This window comes from Siphateles boraxobius, unplaced genomic scaffold (assembly GCF_051911475.1).
Source record: "Siphateles boraxobius isolate OS27281-9 unplaced genomic scaffold, OSU_SipBor_1 7, whole genome shotgun sequence".
Taxonomy (NCBI): Eukaryota; Metazoa; Chordata; class Actinopteri; order Cypriniformes; family Leuciscidae; genus Siphateles; species Siphateles boraxobius.
Window position 1 is genome coordinate 14,944,808 of NW_027509197.1, and position 20,255 is coordinate 14,965,062.

A 20,255-nucleotide genomic window follows, 5' to 3' on the forward strand; every position below is an offset into this window, starting at 1 on the left:
GTGGCTCTCTAGCCATTGGAAAGGCAAACCGGTTCTTAGTAAGCTCGTCAGTCGAACCCACTCCGAACCAGCTTTGGCTCTGGCTCTGAACCAGCACCCGGTTCTTGTTGGTGGAAAAGGGGTAACTGTGGAACCGGCAGGAATCAAGCTCGTCCCCTCTGGTGTTGTTCGTCGAGCTACACAATAGCCAATCAGAAAATAGCACTATTGTATCAGGGTAAGATTTAACACAACAACCAAAGAAAAAAATTTACACGGTTCTAACAGTGTATGGGTTGACTACATTTTTCTACGTTTTTTTTCTGTAGCAGTGAAAAAAAACCTACCAACATTAGCTAGAAACAGTATTAAAGTAGTAGTAAAGAGTAGAGAAGAGAGCCGTGGAACTGCTCAGTTAGCTTCAGAGTCAGTAACGTTACTGGTAAATGCATTTACCTAACACACTGTAGCCCAATGTCAAAACGTTTTATGTAATTATATTATTAGTATAATAATGGCCCACCCCTAATAATAGATCCATTGCCACTGAGTAGCTGACGGATGTATTCCGTCAAAATGGCTGACACGCGGCTAGGGGTCACGTGACTGGGAGATCCCTAAGACGAAATAAGACGTAAAATAAAAATAAGCAGGTGATTTGATGGAATTTACATTTGGGTCAAATCTATCCAATCAGCTGCCGGTCAAAAAAAAAAAAGTAAATAATTTTCATTTACGGCATTGCTATTGCTAGACGGAATAGAGGCAAAATGTCCGAAATAAATTACGATAGTGGAGTACAAAAACAGAAAATTCAAAGGTTCAAAGAAAAACGTGACCAGGATATACTGAAAAAATCCCTGGATACTTCAACGTAGGGGTGTGAGATATTACAATTTTTTGATCGTGGACGATTCAAATGTCTGCACGATCTGCTTTTGTATCGTGCTACAGTGCATTCTATTAGTTCAGTTCTGGTGCCTCCGTCTCAATAGGGATCTCCCAGTCACGTGACCCCAGCCGCGTGTCAACCATTTTGACGGAATACATCCGTCAGCTACTCAGTGGCAATGGATCTATTATTAGGGGTGGGCCACCCCTAATAATAGATCCATTGCCGTGGGTAATATATATTATTAGTATATTATTATACTAATAATATAATTACATAAAAACGTTTTGACATTGGGCTACAGTGTGTTAGGTAAATGCATTTACCAGTAACGTTACTGACTCTGAAGCTAACTGAGCAATTCCACGGCTCTCTTCTCTACTCTTTACTACTACTTTAATACTGTTTTTAGCTAATGTTGGTTTCACTGCTACAAAAAAAAAAGTAGAAAAATGTAGTCAACCCATACACCATTAGAACCGTGTACATTTTTTTCATTGGTTGTTGTGTTAAATCTTACCCAGATACAATAGTGCTATTTTCTAATTGGCTATTGTGTAGCTCCACGGACAACTCCAGAGGGGACGAGCTTGATTCCTGCCGATTCCACAGTGAGAGCGGCGCGGCCAGAGTTTTGGGCGCTGCGGTATATTAAATATATTACAAATAGTTTTTCAGCGTGAGAAAAACAATGTGTGGCGGGAGAGCGTGACAAAAGACCGAAATGAGTGACTGTCGCGCTCAATGCGTGACACTTGAGAGCCCTGTTATTTTATGCTGAATGGCAGTGTGCACACACACATTGCGGATTTCTATGGCAACAGTGGATTTATAACATTTGATCCCGAACTCCGAGAAATCATTCATTAGCCTTCGAGGGGACAACTTACCTGATCCAAAATGAAGAGTGCAAAGCTGTGTTGAGTTGGAAGCCAAACAGTAACACCGCCAGCAGAGTTTTGCCTGTTTATTGCCGCCAACCACTTGTTTCTCCGTTTTGTTTCTTTTGGGATACGGTATAAAGATATTAATTTTGTATGATCACTTATCTGATCGCATCCAATTGCACAGCATCGCTCGGGCATGATAGAAATATTTCGCGAGGAGCTGTATTATCACCGGCGGTATAGGATTTTCTATTCCGTCAAAATGGCTGCTTCGAATGGCGTGACGTCACGCGGGACGTCCCTATACTGTACAACGTGGCATAAATTCACATCACATGTTAATCACATGTACATTCACAAGAGTTAAAGCTTTGCCGGTAAATAATTTCATTCGCTGATGCACTTTTATATATGGTCATAACACTCGCTTTTCTGAGAGCATGTGCATACATAATACGTGGCCGAGAGAGCTCAACCGCGCTGCAACTCAAGAAAACGCATGCAAATAGAAAAAAACACCCGCAAATTAAGAAAACATCTTCACCAGTTTCACAACACACGTGTGTCCAAATGCTCACAACACAACCAAATACAGGAACGCTGCAAAAGTTCTTCAAATAACACACACCACAACGGAAATGTTTTCAGGGGACCCCAGTAAGTGACGAACCCGACTGGGACGTGCTTACCAAGGGGGTAATCCATCAGCCGGAAACTGAAGCTTCACGGGCGCCGCCATTTTAGCAGAACTTCACCTGCTGTTAGCATTCCATCGACTCCCATTCATTTTGGCGTCACTTTGACAGCGAATAACTTTACATCTGAGGCGTCTAAAGACATAATTTGTGCATTATTTATTTCTAAAGAAACACGACAATGTATAAAAGGCCCCATTACTTTGTATCTTACGTTATGGCCCCGTAGAAAGCCGTTTTTGTAAAAATAGACTAACGATTGCGTCATAACCAAGCGACTATCTGTCGCACTTTAGAGAAATTACAGTATAGCCAGGAGGAGACGCTCGCAACAATCTTTTACTGTCTATGAGGCAATCGGGGGGACATAGAGGCATAAAGTCAAGGGAGAAGCCCATAGATAGAGAGTCCATAAAAGCAACAGGACAAAATATTTCAAAAACATGTTTGAAGAATTAGGTGATTCAGATTTGTCTTGGCACAGCTACTAGAAGATTTACAACTGTCAGACTGTCGTCAAGCTCAGTTTGAGCCTGCGCAGTCGCTCAGCCATCAGGAAGGAAGTGCAATAATCGGGCTTCAGTTTCCTCCGTTGAAAACAATGGGGTCGCTGTGTCCATTTCTTTTACTGTCTATGCGAAATACCTGTAATTGTTTGGCCAAGGCGCGCCCCCGGTTGGCGGAATTACGTACAGTCCCAGGATTGAGTTGAGCGCGGCCCTGTCTGCTCACGCTCCTGTGCTTTGCTGTCGCTTCCTTCATTGGCAGGATAAGCAGCACTCACTGCAAGCTACTGTGATGGGCTGCTTTTGAAAAGACACAAATACACTTCAATCTTAAATAGTGGTGATTAAACTTAGCAGATCCACCAGGACCCACCGAACCTTGAATTTAACAGTATTTACAGAATGGCGAGGAAAGGTTTGTGCTTTAACTGCTCTACTTTTGTCAATGTTGTGGATATAGTTTAGCTTGCTAACAACATAACGTTAGCCAACTAGCCGACAAGAATCTGACTAGCTCAAACAAAAGACTTGATTCCTTTTGTCCATGTAAGAAAATATTGCGTCTTTTAGACACTAGGTTTGCAGTTAATGATATTTAGCTAATTTAGACTTAAACAATCGCTGACCACACATTGATTTTAATTAGATTTGTTAGTTTTTTGCATCAAGGCTAACCAGTTTCCTTTTCCCATATTGACCAAGCCCAGAAAACAATCTGACATTTTAAAAACAGAAGCCCAAAACAGAGGGAACAAAAACAGTTATTCGTGTTCTAAACATTTTAATTTTATTGGCCTGAGTTAAATTGGTTGTCAGCTCAATTTTAGGAGCAGTCAATCCGGATTTGAACTCGCTCAGCTGAAGTTAAACCGTAAATGGCGTAATGAAGTTTACAGACAGTCCAGTAGAGTTCGATTAATGCTATTCAAAAAGAATATAGCTGTGGATGTTGGATATGTTTTATTATGTATTTTGTATTAAATGTGATTATTTCTCTAATTGTCAGTATACATAATGTGATGGTGTACTGATCTTATTTTACTTAGTGCCTGATAAATGCTTATGAGTGGATTAAATTGCAAAGTTTATTGTATGAAAGATATGTATTTATTTATATTTACAGGTTGGGATGAGGAGCCTTTGGATCATGCTGTAATGTCACAGTAAAGCTTAAACTTGTTTCTGCAGTGTTTACCTGATACATGTGTACAATGGCATCAAGAAATGAATTTCAAGATATTTACTAAGGCTTAGGTGAGTTGGAGGGTTGTTGTGCAGTCATTATTTCAACTTGAATTTGGTTCTGTAAAGTCAAAAGACTTTGGTCAAGAGTGAAATATAGGTGGATTTGTCCGTTGGTTTACCAAAATGCAACTAATGTGCCCTTGACTGTACCTTGTCAACAAGGGCAAGTTCAGACCTGCCTATCAGGCCTGTGCCAACAAGCCATTTAGTCACTACATTGGACTTAACTGATTCTGATGTTTCTCATCAAGCACAGCTATATTTAGAGTGATGGTTTCTCGTAAGCATTTTCATGGATTTAAAACACATTTTTGTGGTTATGTTCTGTCACACTACAGACCGGATTGTGATATTGCACGCTTCCGGTGTTATAGGTTTTCATAAAGCTCATTCTTTCATTTCCTTCCTCCACTTTTGATAGATTTTGTGCCCTGAGTTGGGGTTTGCAATGACTCTCATTTGACCACAAAATGGCTTGCTGATGGCAAAGTCAAAGATTTGTTATTTTCAGGTCAGGAGGAGAGGCAGAAATTGCTGCCGTTTATTTTTCTTATATGATGTCTTTGCTCTCTGTTTCCATAAAGGTCAAGTGGTGAAAGCTTTGGGACCGTCAGCGCTTCTTGTAGTGGGGAGTGAGCTGGCGATGTCAGGGGTCCCAACCCCTCCTCCTCCAGGGGAGATGTCCAGTGGGCCTGTGGCAGAGAGCTGGTGCTATACCCAGGTGAGATGGACTCACTGCTCAAGCGATCATGTACAGACTATGCTGAAGAATTTTGGAAGCCATTTATATTAGGGCTGAACGATTATGGAAAATAATCGAATTGCGATTTTTTTTAACCAATATTGCGATTGCGATTTAATATGCGATTATTTTAAGTTCTTTACCTTCTGTATTAGTCGAAAAGAAAAGAAATAAATCATTGTACAGTAGGGATGGGAATCTTTAGGCAGCTCATGATCCGATCTAATTTTTTTCTTATTAATCTTAATAACACTTAAAATAGTATTTAATTACATGTGTAAATGCATACTTTATATATATATATATATATATATATATATAAACACATTTAATTGAACCAATTACATGTTAAGAATTTTAAATGGGCTATAAACTAATATAGCTTCAAAATATAAAAGCTAGTAAATAAAGAGGAAAAAAAACACATTACAAGTAATAAACAAAGAGTGCTTTCAGTATTTAAAAGTAGGCTGTCTGAACATTTTCCATTCAAGAGCTGGAGTGATTTTCCCCCTATACGATAAGCTGCATTCACACTAATGCACATATCTCTTTTGAAATTGTAAAGGTGGTTTGTCCTGTTGGTTTAAGATATAACTGACCGTGTTTACATTAATTTCACGACAAAAGCATTTTGAGATGCAAGTACATTTAACCAATGAGTCGCTCACAGCCGCATGCACGAGCGCTCTTCACAAAGCGCGCGTAAGTATTTTAAAAGGAAAGCAGCTTTCTCAGTGATTTTTATATTTTTAATATATAAGCCAACTGCATTCCAAAAGACATAAATAATGCCTTTGTGGAGCATTTGTAAGGAAAATTTCAGCGGCCAAGACCGCGCAAAGCAAGAGTAACATCAAAGCGGCAAAACCTGTGCAATGAAGCCCGCGACTGTCCTTGTAATTCGCTTAAACCCCGAACTTTATGAAAGCTTATTTTTCGGAAGGTTCGATCGGTGTCGTGTGTGTGTGTGTGTGTGTTTGTGTGTGTGAGAAAGAGAGAGAGAGAGAAATTAGAAGCAAGCAGAATACGGTAGTTTCTAAAGCACGCGCAGCGTCATCACGCATCTGTGTTTAAAAACTAAGCTCAGACTCTATTCTGAAATTCTCTGAATCGATCCAGAATTGTTGGAGAGAGAATAAATAACACAATATCACATACATAAAAAATAAACTGTTCTTTCCTGTATGCCAGACCTATGCGTAGCGTGCCAAGGTGATGCTTGATCTGCAGACTGCTTTTCTCTCGCGTGTCACGTGACCAGTGTAATCGCAGCTTTTGCGGTCACAAAATCGCATTTCATCATATCGCGATATTATCGCAAATGCAATTAATCGTTCAGCCCTAATTTATATAGCTGCTTAATTGTGTATATCCAGGTGTATGTGTTTTTCGTGTGTATGTGTTCGTCCAAGCGCAAGTAAACTAAAAAGAGGAATCAATTCTGTGTTCGAGCGCTGTCTGAAACACGCCTCTCTCTCTCTCTGCATGCGCACGCTTCTGGTGTGTGTGTGCGCCGCGGTGCACAAGTCCTGATTTTCGGCTCTTCTACCTCGTTTAATTTCGTTTGAATGTGTACTAAAAAGCACTGCTATTCAAGTTTTCTTCTGCACATCATTTATTTTTACCACGCAGTTATGTGCACCCCTGTTTATATTATCACATAATGTAGACTGTATTATTGCACATATATAGGCCTATATAACCATTTTTTTGCAAATTGTAATTATATTATCTGCCTGCTCTTTATATAAAGTTGGACATATAGCTAGTATATCCAACTTTATCCGTATACATGCAATATTCTCGCACGGCAATATATAGGCCTACTATATAGCATATCTCAACTACTTGATTGCTTGTATCATTTCAAAATATGAACTAGGGCTATATTATCGTCGAATCTGCTAAATGCGACTATAACACCATGTCCTAACCAGATGTGGCACTGCAACACCAGGTAAAAGGTGTCTTTTCCATGTTAATCAGATTTTTTCAACTGTCAACTCAATTGTAATCAAACAAGTCTATTCAATAGCAAAGGTTGTCTCAGTATTTTTAGTTAAAATTGTGTGTCCACATTTCATTGCGAGTGCAGTGCGCTTGCAGAGAGAACCAGCACCCACGTTATTCTGATTGGTTGTGATTTATTTATCTATTTATTTTTTGCATCTGGTCGTTGTCGAGTCTGGTGTGGACAGACAAAATGCTTGTCGCTGGAATCTTATGGCATGGTGTCTGGTTAAGACATATGCTGTCAGGCATAAAGATCGTATAAACATTAGCATCATGATTTTCTGCAAAGCTGCTTTGAAACAATGTGTATTGTGAAAAGCACTGTACAAATAAATTTGACCATTTCTTTCTTTTTTTATTTGAATGACTCTGAAATGACGAGTGTAGCTTGAGCAAGTGCATACGTTTTGATATCTTGCTTGTTACGGCGCTGTGCACAGTTTGATCTAATGAAGGGTAATCAGTGCATTAAAGTAGATAGAATGACACTTTATCAGGCAAGTAATAATGAAACTCAAGCAGTCATATTAATGTGGTCATGCTGGTTTATCAGATACGGTAAAATGATACCATCGGAAATTTGTCTCAGTATGACTTAACCTCAGGCTAATACAATTCAAAGTTGAATAGGAGCTATGCAGTTGCTTAGGAAGTGAATCGGATGTCGGTAAAACATTTGAAGTTGAAGCTACTGGAAGTGCATGTGTTCTCATAGCATTCGATGTGTTGTTGACTAGGGATCACTGCACATTGGTATGCGTGTTGACATTTATCAATTTTTTAGGTCAAGGTAGTGAAATTTTCCTACATGTGGACCATAAACAACTTCAGCTTCTGTCGAGAAGAGATGGGTGAAGTTTTAAAGAGCTCTACCTTCTCATCAGGGCCTAATGATAAGATGAAATGGTGAGGAGCCCAATTAATGTGTGTGTGTTATAATACTTTCATGCTCATAAGATCAAGCTCATAATCTCAATCACTGCATCTTTGTCTATCTTCAGGTGCCTGCGGGTCAATCCGAAGGGACTCGATGATGAAAGTAAAGATTATCTATCGCTATATTTGCTATTAGTTAGTTGTCCAAAAAGTGAAGTCAGAGCCAAGTTCAAATTTTCTTTACTGAACGCTAAACGGGAGGAGACAAAAGCTATGGGTAAGAACTTTGTCTAAAAAAAAAGTTTTTTTGGAGTCCTGTTGTTTTAAATGCTACATAGATTTGTAATTCTGTATCAGCTGATTGCTTTTGGTGCTCTTGAACAAAACGTTTCTAACTTAACTCTTACTTGTTTTCCAAATGCAGAAAGCCAAAGAGCCTATCGGTTTGTCCAAGGCAAAGACTGGGGCTTCAAAAAATTTATTAGGAGAGATTTTCTGCTCGATGAAGCAAATGGGCTGCTACCAGATGATAAACTCACATTATTTTGTGAGGCAAGTATGCATTTAATTAATTATCTGTTCAGGACTTCAGATTCAGACCTCCATGCATGAAAGTATTGGTTTGGGAGGGTCAGTCGCACCTGATTAATCTTTTTAAAATTGTATTTATGTATTTATTTAGGGATGTAAATCTAAAACATAGATGATGTACATACAAAAAATGTTTCGCATTAAACTTGGATATCTAAAATTTGCACAAAACAATCTATCATTGCAATGCTGTCAGCATTTTTCAATAATATAGGCTAAATTAAATCAAGAATTCAAGAAAAATCAAGAATTCAAATAAATTCAAGGATTAAATCTCTTGAACTTGACACTTGCTTTTTGAACTAGATTTGAAACAAATTGTTGAAAACTTTTTTTTTTTCATTTGTAGTTTCTTCTGTAGTTTCTTTCTTTTAGTTACACTGTTACGGTCATTGGGGTAATTTACAAAACATGGAAATGTGGAACTTGCAAAATGTTATGCTTCTCTCCTGCAAGTAGGCCTAGATTGCAGATTGAATTTCCTGCACGCTCTGATCCGTTTGTATGAATATGCTAGTAGCAGTCTGACAGATCACCCTTCTCTTCAGAACGTAGCAGTATAGAGACATCACCTAGAGCGGCAAATGAAATGGGTTGTCAAATGAATTTACTGTAACACAATTATGAGTCTTGCTTGAAAAATAGCCGACATGCCTGTTGAGATCTGCTGCAGGGTTTAATATTTGCAGGGAAATTGGCAATATCACAAGGCAAAGTTGAAACTAAATGCAAATTGCAGATATGTTTTCCCTCATTAATTAGACCGTTTTTGTAGATGATTATTGCCAGAAAAACTATAAAAAAACCTGCAGGATGCTTTCATCAGCTGTGTTTCTGATAACTGCAGTTGTTTTTCATTTTGCAATTTTGCATGAAAGTTTTTTTTTCTTTTTTTTTTCTTCTTGCATTCACCTTTATTTGTATCAACACTCTGAAATATTTTCGAAGCAGGCTAGGTTGCTAATACTCTAAATGAGTTTGTCAACATTGTATACAGAGAAAGTATAAATAGGACCACTTAGTCAATTAGTACTTAGTTTATTAGGAGCTGCATTTTCCCTGCCATATCTCCATTACTGTTGCAATCACACAATTAAAGAAATAGTTTGCTCGAAACAATTCCTTGGACCAGTGTAGTACTTGGATGAGTCGACATAGCTTTGATATGTTTGCACTTTGCAGTCAAATTTACCATAACCTGCTACCTTGGGTGCTCTATTGCTTTTACAGGGTTCTGAGAAGTAAATGAAAACTGCCAAGTAACATGCATAAAAATATGCTTAAAACGTTGTTATAATAAAATATAAGAGGACAGTGTGCAGGCATTGCAGTACATCACATTGCGTTACCAGACCAAGTGGTTTAATTTGACTAGTAATTTAATATGTCTTAATTAGGTAAGTGTTGTCCAGGACTCCGTGAACATTTCCGGACAGTCCAACATGAACATGTTGAAGGTTCCGGAGTGCCAGCTGTCTGATGACCTGGGTAACTTGTGGGAATGCTCACGCTTCACGGACTGCACTCTATATGTGGGGGGGCAGGAGTTCAAAGCCCACAAATCCATCCTGGCAGGTGAGTCTAATCCCAACCCCCAGCCCTGCTGACGACATCACCTCCATGTTCTCCTCTCATCCCAGCGACGCTAGCTCAGCAGCACCCACCCCTCAGAGGGGTTGTGTATGTGTGTCGGGAGACAGTTTGTGTGACCTTGACAGTATATATTTTTTTCTTTCTGAGGTTGTAATTCTTCAATATGACAGTTTTAGATTCATCATTGAAAATCCAGAGTGTGATCCACTATTAATGTCCTCAAAGGACGACTGGGTTCATGAATGTGACTTCTGCCTTTTGGTTTCTTTTGCATATCTGGATTCACAGGTCTGGAATAATTTAATAAAAAAACTGGACACTTGTGTCATTTGTTTTTGACTGTGAGCATCGAGAGATGCTCATATAATGTGACTGACAGATTTATTGCTTTTTTGACAGCGAGATCACCGGTCTTTAATGCCATGTTTGAACATGAAATGGAGGAGAGTAAAAAGGTATGCATTTGATGCACCTCTTATATTGCAATAGCAATATAGTTTCAGATACTTTTGCCGTAATACAGCGTATGAGTTCATAAGGTGCTTTGTTTTCTTCCAGAATCGAGTGGACATCAGCGATGTTGAACCAGAGGTTTTTAAAGAAATGATGGGCTTCATATACACAGGAAAAGCACCAAATTTAGAGAAAATGGCTGATAGTTTATTAGCCGCAGCTGATAAAGTAAGTGGGTGTTTGATGATAACTTGAGATAATGTTAAATGCATATATTTAGTTTTAAGCATCTCCTAAAATAATAAGAGAAATGTTTGCTATCAGGGCATACACTACCTTTCAAAAGTATGGAGTCGGTAAGAATGTTTTTTTATGATTATTTTTATCCAGCAAGTATGCATTAATTTGAATTTAAAAAGTGACCGTGAATGCATTTATACTGGTAAAAAAGAAAGAAAGATGATTTTCAAATAAATGCAGTTCCCTTTCGAGAGGTCTCTCCTATTGCGTAAGTAGCTTACGCTATGGGAAAACTCCTTTTCTCGAGAATATTGAAGTCTTTATGTCGTTTCAAATGCCTTCCTGCGCGTCGTGCAGAGACCTTCTCCCGGACGGGGATCGTCACATCATCTGCGCTCGCTGCCTGGGCCGGGACCACGCAGAAGCTGCTTTGACCAAGGGCGGATGCCCGGAATGTGATGACCTGGGTCTCTCCGCACTGCGGGCTCGCCTCGCCGCTTTCGCCGTGAGCGAGCCCATCGCCGCCACCCCTCTGTTTGAGCCGCGCACTAAGAAAAAGCGCCGCTCACAGAGGCTTCCTGAACCGGAGCTGAGTGACGTCACGCCGAGCCAGTCTCCGCGTGCTTCACCGCCGCTCTTACCTTCCCCACCGCCGGTTCAGTTCACCCAGCTGGACCCACACCCCTCTAGCAGAGCGGTGGGCCTTGTGACTTTCGGCGCGTCCGAGGACGATGGGGGAATGGATGACAGCTTGTCCATCGACGCTGCATCGGACGACTGGCCGGGCTCCACTCTCGACCCCGCCCCGTCGACGCTAGCTAGCACGAGCGGGGGCTCCACCATGGATACGGAGATTATCCGCGTCCTCTCGAAGGCCGTAGAGGACCTCGGGCTCGATTGGTCTTCTCCCGAAGAACCAACCCGAAGCCGACTGGATGAGTGGTTTCTGCAGGGGCGCCAGCAGGCCCCTCGGCAAAGGCCTTCTCCCTTCTTCCCGGAGGTTCATGACGAACTCACCAAGTCATGGAAAGCCCCCCACTCTGCGCGTCTGAAGCCTTCTTTTTCTTCGTCGCTCTCCCCTGTGGACGGCGCGAAGGAAAGAGGCTACGAGGCAACGCCGCCCCTCGAGGAGGCCGTGGCCAATCATCTCTGCCCGCCCTCCACCACCGGATGGAAAGCCAAAGCTTCCCACCCCTCGAAGCCCTGCCGCACTACTTCTGCTCTCGCCGGTCGCGCCTACGCCGCCGCCGGCCATGCTGCATCAGCGCTTCACTCAATGGCGGTAATTCAAGTGTTCCAAGCTAAGCTTCTCCGCTCTATGGACGAGTCTGGCCCCGAACCCGAAGCCTTTAAGGACCTACGCAGCGCAACTGATATAGCTCTGCGAGCCACGAAGGCCACCGCCCAGTCTATTGGCCGCGCCATGGCTAATTTGACTGTTCTCGAGCGCCATCTGTGGCTGACTCTGACGGAGATGAAGGACGCGGATAAGGCGCCGTTTCTCGACGCGCCTATCTCCACCAGCGGGCTGTTTGGACCGGCGGTTAAAGGTTTCGCCGAACGCTTCACTGAGGCCCAGAACGCTTCACAAGCTATGCGCCATTTCCTGCCCAAGCGCTCCAGCTCATCGCAGAGCAGACAGAGACCGCCACAGCCGCAGCGGGCTACAACAGCTCCCACCGCCTCTCAGCCCGCGCCTCATGCTGACGCTCGACGCCGCTCGCGCTCCCACAACCGCAAGCCGCCTCCTGAGCGACGGGGTCCTTGGCCCAAGATTGTGCTGAACCCTGAGCCTCGAAAGCCGTCCTAGCCACAGGAATGAGAAGAGAGAGTGCGTGTCTCGCAAAAGCCGGACCACTCTCTCTGCAAAAGCTCAAACATTACCCAGTCCCCTTACAGGCGGCTGGAAATGTCCATACAGCAGTCAATGGGCCAGTCACAGAGCTCGCTCACCTGCAAACAAACACCGTTTTTACGGCGACGCACAGAAAACACAAAAAGAGTCTTTTTCTGCCTGTGTCACTAAGGGTTCACATGTCCACAAAGTGTGCATTCCCAGATACTGTCAAAACAGTGCCAAATTCATTCCCAGCTCAGGCTGCGCGCCCCATCAATGTAGATCACGTGCCTACGGTCATGTACGCACCACTCATCCTAGATCTCAGACACCTGAACAAAGCACTAATGATTCGCTCGTTCAGAATGTTAACAACCAAGCATATCCTCGCGCAAGTACGCCCAGGAGATTGGTTTCTCTCAGTGGATCTGAAAGATGCTTACTTTCACATTCCAATAGCGCCTCATCACAGGCCGTTTCTGAGATTCGCTTTCGAGGGACAGTCTTACCAGTACACAGTACTTCCGTTCGGCCTGTCCCTGGCTCCCCGTACATTCACGAAATGTATGGACGCAGCACTTTCCCCCTTGAGACGAAGGGGAGTGCGAATACTGAATTATCTCGACGATTGGCTGGTCCTAGCACAATCAGAGAGTCAGTTAATAACACACAGATCTTGGATTATCAACCATTTAGAATGCCTGGGTCTAAGAATCAATTTTGCAAAAAGCATACTATCTCCCAGCCAGAGGATTTCTTTCCTGGGAATAGTTCTAGACTCGATGCAAATGACAGCGCGTCTCTCATCAGAGCGCGCGCTCACCATCCGGCGCCTTGCAACATCATTCAGGGCGGGCGCGCACGCCCCCGTCAAGCGGTTTCAGAGGATGCTCGGTCTCATGGCCTCAGGATCGGCCGTACTCCAGCTAGGATTGTTGCATATGCGCCCTCTCCAACGCTGGCTCAAGAGCCGCGTCCCTACTCACGCGTGGCGTTCGGGCCACTTTTTAATCAGAGCGAACCACGGCTGTATAAAAGCCCTTACGCACTGGAAAGCCGCCGACTGGTACCAGTCAGGCGTGAGTCTGGGTGTGAACACAAGGAGAAAGATGATAACGACAGATGCCTCCAAAATAGGTTGGGGGGCCCTTTACGAGGGCAGGCCTGTCTCCGGCTTTTGGTCAAACCTGGAGAAGCGCCTACACATAAACTGTCTGGAGATGAAAGCGGTCGCTTTGGCTCTCAGAGCCCTGCCTCCACATCTAAAAAACGAACACGTCCTGGTCCGAACGGACAACATGACGGTAGTGTCTACATAAATCGCCAGGGTGGACTCAGGTCGAGCTCCATGCATTCAATGGCCAGGAGACTCATTTTATGGTCCCAGCACAACTTGCGCTCGCTGAGAGCAGCACATGTGCCAGGCGCCCTGAACCAGGGGGCAGACATGCTATCCAGAGACAAGATTCTCCCAGGAGAATGGGCTCTCAACCCGCTGACGATTCAATGGTTATGGAAAACCTTTGGCAAAGCGGAGATCGACCTCTTCGCCTCCAAGGAGAACGCGCACTGCTCTCTTTTCTTCACGAAGAGCACGGACGCGCTCGCCCAGAGCTGGCCGAGCCTCCCCTTATATGCCTTTCCCCCGATCGCGATGCTGCCACAGGTCATCAGTCGGGTCAGAGAGGAGAAAAACGCAGTGCTTCTGATAGCCCCACTCTGGAAGAACCAAACATGGTTTACAGATCTGATGCAAATGCAATCTGCACCACGGCCGATTCCACTGAGGCCAGACCTCCTCAGTCAGGCCAGCGGGATGATATTTCATCCCCGCCCCGATCTGTGGGCCCTTCATGCATGGCCCCTCAACGGGTTCCCAGGAACCTCACGAGCGGAGCGCTAAAAACCATCGCTGAGGCGCGGGCGCCCTCCACGAGACGCTTATATGCCCAGAAATGGAAAGTGTTCAGTGACTGGTGTAATGCCAAGGGCCTGAACCCTGAGACATGCGAGATTACGAACGTACTCGCTTTTCTACAAGGGCTTCTGGAGGCGGGCCGCACCCCCTCCACGCTCAAAGTATATGTGGCGGCCATCACAGCGTCACACAACCCTGTAATGGAACGTCCATTGGGAAGAAACAACCTAATTATTCGTTTCCTAAGGGGCGCTAGGAGGATGAACCCTTCACGCCCCCCCTCAGTGCCGATCTGGGACCTAGCTACTGTCCTAGACGCTCTTAAAGGGCCCCCGTTCGAACCACTCCGAACCGTGCACCTTAAACAGCTCTCGCTCAAGACTGCGCTCTTGCTGGCACTCGCCTCGGTCAAGAGAATGGGCGACCTGCACGCGCTTTCGACAAGCGCTGCCTGCCTAGAATTCGGACCTAACGACTGCAGGGTCGTCCTTAGACCGAAACATGGGTATATTCCTAAAGTGCTCACCACTCCCTACAGAGCACAGGTTATCTCCCTAACTGCGCTATCGTCTCCAGCAGACGAACACGACGCTAATCTACTCTGCCCCGTTAGGGCTCTCAGAGTGTATTTGGAGCGTTCTGCCCTATTCAGACAGACAGAACAACTGTTTGTATGCTTTGGCGGCCTTACGAAAGGTTCCGCCGTTTCAAAGCAGAGAATCTCTCACTGGATAGTTGAGGCTATAGCACTGGCTTATGAAGCTAAGGGACTTCAATGCCCCTGGGGAGTCAAAGCACACTCCACCAGGAGTGTGGCTTCTTCCTGGGCATGGTCGAGCGGGATACCGATCGAGGATATTTGTACGGCGGCAGGCTGGGCCTCACCATCCACATTTATCAGGGTCTACAACCTACAGGTCCCGACATTGCATTCCAATGTACTATCAGCATGATACTAGTTGAACTACGAGTTCGTATCTAGATTATGTATGTGCTTGTGTCACACTGAGCGCCTTCTAGCCGCTCTGTATTTTTCCCACATATAAAGCTCGCCTCTGCCGGCTAGTTGGATGATAACTTTGCTTTTCAGCTCAGGCACCTGCCTCTGGCTATCATAAGGCGAAGTTCAGCACGCACTGCGTTTTGCATGGTGTTCCCATAGCGTAAGCTACTTACGCAATAGGAGAGACCTCTCGAAAGGGAATGACTCGGTTACTAACGTAACCTCGGTTCCCTGAGAGGAGGGAACGAGTATTGCGTAAGCTGCCGTGCTTGTGCTTGGTTAGTTCGCTTCAGTCGTTTTAACCTAAAGAACTCTCATGACGGGGCGCCCAATAAATAGCTCTTGGCCACGCCCATCTTGGCGGGCTCTGACGCGCGCTCATTGGTCGCGCATTCAGAGTCGCCCCGTCATTGGTTCGAGCAAGTTGCCGCAGCACAGCCAATGACCGAGCTTCCTTTGTTCATTGCTGTCAGCTGTGCAGCTGCAATGCGTTTTACATAAAGACTTCAATATTCTCGAGAAAAGGAGTTTTCCCATAGCGTAAGCTACTTACGCAATACTCGTTCCCTCCTCTCAGGGAACCGAGGTTACGTTAGTAACCGAGTCGTTTTCCTTTCACAGTTTACACAAGCAGCACAACTGTTTTCAACATTGATAATATTAAGAAATGTTACTTGTGCATCAATTCAGCATATAAGAATGATTTCTGCAGGATCATGTGACTGGGGTACTGGGGCTGAAAATTCAGCTTTACCATCACAGGGATAAATTACATTTTAAACATTCGAATGGAAAACAGTTATTTAAATTGTAGTATTTCACAATGTTACTGTTTTTATTGTGATCATAAGAGACTTCATTAAAAAATGTTTTTTAAATCTTACTGCAACCAAACTTTTGAACTGAAGTGTGTGTGTGTGTGTGTGTGTGTGTGTGTGTGTGTGTGTGTGTGTGTGTGTGTGTGTGTGTGTGTGTGTGTGTGTGTGTGTGTGTGTGTGTGTGTGTGTGTGTGTGTGTGTGTGTGTGTGTGTGTGTGTGTGTGTGTGTGTGTGTTTAAAGCAAAAGTGGTTATGTGGTTTACCCTTTTTGTGAGCCTGGCAGAAGATAAAAAATGATCAGGAAATGAGCAGTTCGTGTAAAAGAATAGTTCAACTAGAAGTGAAACTGTCATCATGTACTCACCCTTAAGTTGTTTCAAACCCATATGACTTTCTTCTGTGGGAAGAAATTGTGTTCTGATCACTGAAGCCAAGTGATTTACTGAAGAAGATCAGACTCAAAAGAATAATTTAAGCATCACTACTACTTTCATGAATGAATCATGGTGAGCTAGGGCGAACGTTGAGATTTACAGTGAATAAAGAATGTGCTCTGTATCAATCCAGTCATATGGACTATTTCGGTGGTGCCTTTTCCTTTTTGAAGCTTGAAAGCTTCAGAATATTGACCAGTACATGATTACAAAAATGTATTATTTTGTTTCATAGATAAGATGGAAGAAAGACATTCAGGTTTGGAACAACATGAGGGTGAATAAATGATGCCAGAATAGTCATTTTTGGGTGAGCTAATTCTTAAAATGGCATCAAAAACCTTTAGTTTTGTTCTGTGTAAGTCATGTGTGTCATTCTCTCAGTACGCTCTGGAGCGCTTAAAGGTCATGTGTGAGGAAGCCCTTTGCAACAGCCTCTCGGTTGAAAACGTGGCAGACACCCTCATCCTGGCCGACTTGCACAGCGCCGAGCAGCTCAAAGCACAGGCCATAGATTTTATCAACAGGCAAGCGCCGCCAAAGAAACTCTGCTTGATAAATTCCTGCTGCCATGGCTGTTTACCAGCCTGAGAATGAGAGTGTTTTTCTTCTATCTTATCCATAGGTGCAGTGTCCTCCGACAGCTGGGCTGTAAAGATGGGAAAAACTGGAATAGCAAGTATGTAATTAGCTGATATGTGTGACACAAGATTAATACCAAGGTCTTATCTGCACTCTTAGATGCATTAGAATTCATTGTTTTAGTTTCTGGCCAGCCCGAGCTGCTTGGCTGGTATCCACAGCCCGCATATCTCCTGATACTGGTTATTAATAGACTCTGACTGTCTGAAACATCAAGGAAAGGAACATTTCTGCATTATAAACATATCACAAGGTCTCTATTATAGATCCCCGGCACCCTGCTGATCGTACTCTTCAGAATGGCAATAACTCCTGCATTAGTGCATGCTCATTCAGAGGAAAACGGCCTTTCGTATAAATAGAGTTGCTTGAATCTCCCGTATGCACCATTGAATTGAGCCTCTCGATTTTTAATGTCTTGTGCTAATACTGAAATGTCTTCACCCTCTCCTGACAGTCATGCCACGGACATAATGGAGACCGCAGGCTGGAAGTCAATGATCCAGTCTCATCCTCACTTAGTGGCGGAGGCTTTCCGTGCGCTTGCGTCTGCACAGTGCCCCCACTTTGGCTTGCCCAGGAAGCGCCTAAAACAGTCGTGACGACATTTCTGCTGCTCTCTTGGGCCTGTCCTGGGGCAAAAGCCAGAACACTGCAGAGTTTCGACTCAATCCCATTGTCATCTGACCCGACAGCACGTGACTGGGACAGGCTGGCTTCTAAACGACAGCGAAAGCTATTCGCACCCTTCTCGAGCAATGGGACCGGCATCTGAGCTTTATTTTGCGAATCTGTCACTTCAAACAGCCTTAAACTATCTGCCATGACTCTTGTGTGGAGTATTTGAATTCTCTAAGTTCTACTCTGTGCCTGCCTTGTCCCATGAGACCAGGCCTCTTCCCTGTTGCACTAGTTCCCAAAGTCTCGCTGTTTTGATATGGAGCTCTCTAGGAATGTGTCAGGAGTTTGATCCACATGAAATAGTATATATTCATAATGTTTAGTTGTGCGACTAGACATTAAATAAACTTTAACACGATGAGTGCAAGGTCATTTCTTTACACTTTTTGAAAAGATAGCTATGCCCCATATTGATGGCACGATTTCTATGTAAAGAGACACAGTATAACCACGTGGTGAGGAGAGAATACTAGTACTATTCCATATTGTGGGAAAATTATATGCATTTCAGATATTTGTATTGATATGTATACCAGATGAATCTTGTCCTGCCCCTTAACCTGTGAAAACATTGTCATCTAGTCACAATTTTACAAACAACTACATTTAGACTCAATAGTGTTGCTTCCATTGAATTGGTCTACCAAACACAGACAAGTAGTGTGAGGTTGTCGCCCATTGTCACATTTGTGTAACCGGATTGAACTAGTCAAGGCAATCCATCTCCGAACACGCAGCTGTCCTCTGTGATCAGGAAATATTTGGATGCTGAGCATCAGAGTGTGACATTGCTATGTATGTCATATGGATGGATTGATGATTGTGTGAGTGGGAAATACAGATAGATTGACATCGATCTATCACGGTTTTGTTTTGAGCTGTGGTGTTAGTCAAACTGACAGTGATTTGGAGCAGTCTGTACATTGTGTCATGCTACACTGACTTGTTCTGTAAAAGGACATGTTTTGTGAAGATTCTGGAATTTGATCTTTTAAAAAAAAATATTGTCTGCGAGAATGCCTGCATTAACTCATTAAAAAAGTTTTTCAGCATTCAGTGGTGTTTTATGTATTATTTTGTACTCTATACTTCCACTCAAGACAAGTCTCTTATACTCACCAAGGCTGCATTGATTAGATTGAAAATAAATATATTGTGAAATATTACACTTCCTATTTTAATATATTTTAAAATTGTTTATTTCTGTGATGGCAAAGCAGCAGGCATAACTCCAGTCTTCAGTGTCACATGATCCTTCAGAAATATGCTGATTTGGTGATCAAAAACATTTCTTATTATCAAAAATAATTTATTTATGCTAAGTAAATAGTAATAAAAATATATATATATATACACATATACACACATGCATTGATGAACAAATGCAGCCTTGGTGAACAAAATATATATTTTTAATCTTACTGAGCCCAAACTTTTGAACAATATCTATATTATAATACATCAAATATATGTTTCTAAGTAAATTCTAAATTGGCAGTAGCAGTTTCCTAACAATTGGCAATCTGATTTTATTTTTTTTTCTCTTGTTTTGGATTATGTACTACTAGGTGCTTAATTCAGTCCTTATACAGGGGATTAGATTTTCTTCAAAAAGAACAGTGTATTATTTTATGATCTCATTCTGAATAGCTCGTTAAGTTTCGCAGGAAGTGAAATGCCAACTGCAAAATGACTAATGTTTTGACATTTTGGTTTGGTTATTTGTGAATAACGCATTTCAAAAGGGGTGATGGAATGGTCAAAAAGAGCAATAAAGAGAACCGGACATCCAGTTAATTTCAGATTGCATTTTGCTAAACATAATAATCATTTTGCGATTGATTAAACATTGCAGTGTTATACTACAACTGCAGCACAAGTTGTGGTGCCAAGACCATTGTAATCTTTGCAGAAGTCTCAACGTATTGTTCTCCCATCCTCCATGATGGGGAAATCAGGGCTAATTAAAGCGAACAGCATGCAGTCCGTAATCTGAGCTATCAAACACACATCTTTTTCCCATGCCAACATGCCGCTTCATGCCGACCGTTTTCCGTGGCTCCTAGGGAACTGTGATAACATATCACTATTAGAAACCCTCTCTCCCACTCCTGTCTGTCTGGAAGACAATTTTTAAGTGCACCACTGAGCTAATGAGACGTTGCGGATTCATACAGTTCTTTTTTCCATCATAGTACAATTCAGTT

The 20,255-nt window shown here is 43.0% G+C and overlaps 1 protein-coding gene across 2 annotated transcripts; it reads left to right on the forward strand.

Annotated features, from left to right (window-relative positions):
* The first annotated feature begins 2,996 nt into the window (after window positions 1-2,996).
* spopla (speckle type BTB/POZ protein like a) lies at window positions 2,997-19,100 on the forward strand. Of its 2 annotated transcripts, XM_077216184.1 has the most exons (12): window positions 2,997-3,374; window positions 4,083-4,213; window positions 4,789-4,925; window positions 7,747-7,868; window positions 7,964-8,115; window positions 8,263-8,390; window positions 9,827-10,004; window positions 10,422-10,477; window positions 10,581-10,703; window positions 17,110-17,252; window positions 17,351-17,404; window positions 17,825-19,100. In XM_077216184.1, the coding sequence occupies exons 3-12, from the start codon at window positions 4,848-4,850 to the stop codon at window positions 17,967-17,969; spliced, it is 1,179 nt and encodes a 392-aa protein (XP_077072299.1). In that variant the 5' UTR covers window positions 2,997-3,374; window positions 4,083-4,213; window positions 4,789-4,847; the 3' UTR covers window positions 17,970-19,100. The 2 variants fall into 2 exon arrangements, with proteins under 2 accessions (XP_077072299.1, XP_077072298.1); XM_077216183.1 differs by lacking the exon at window positions 4,083-4,213 and having other exon boundaries at window positions 3,008-3,374.
* Window positions 19,101-20,255: the final 1,155 nt, after the last annotated feature.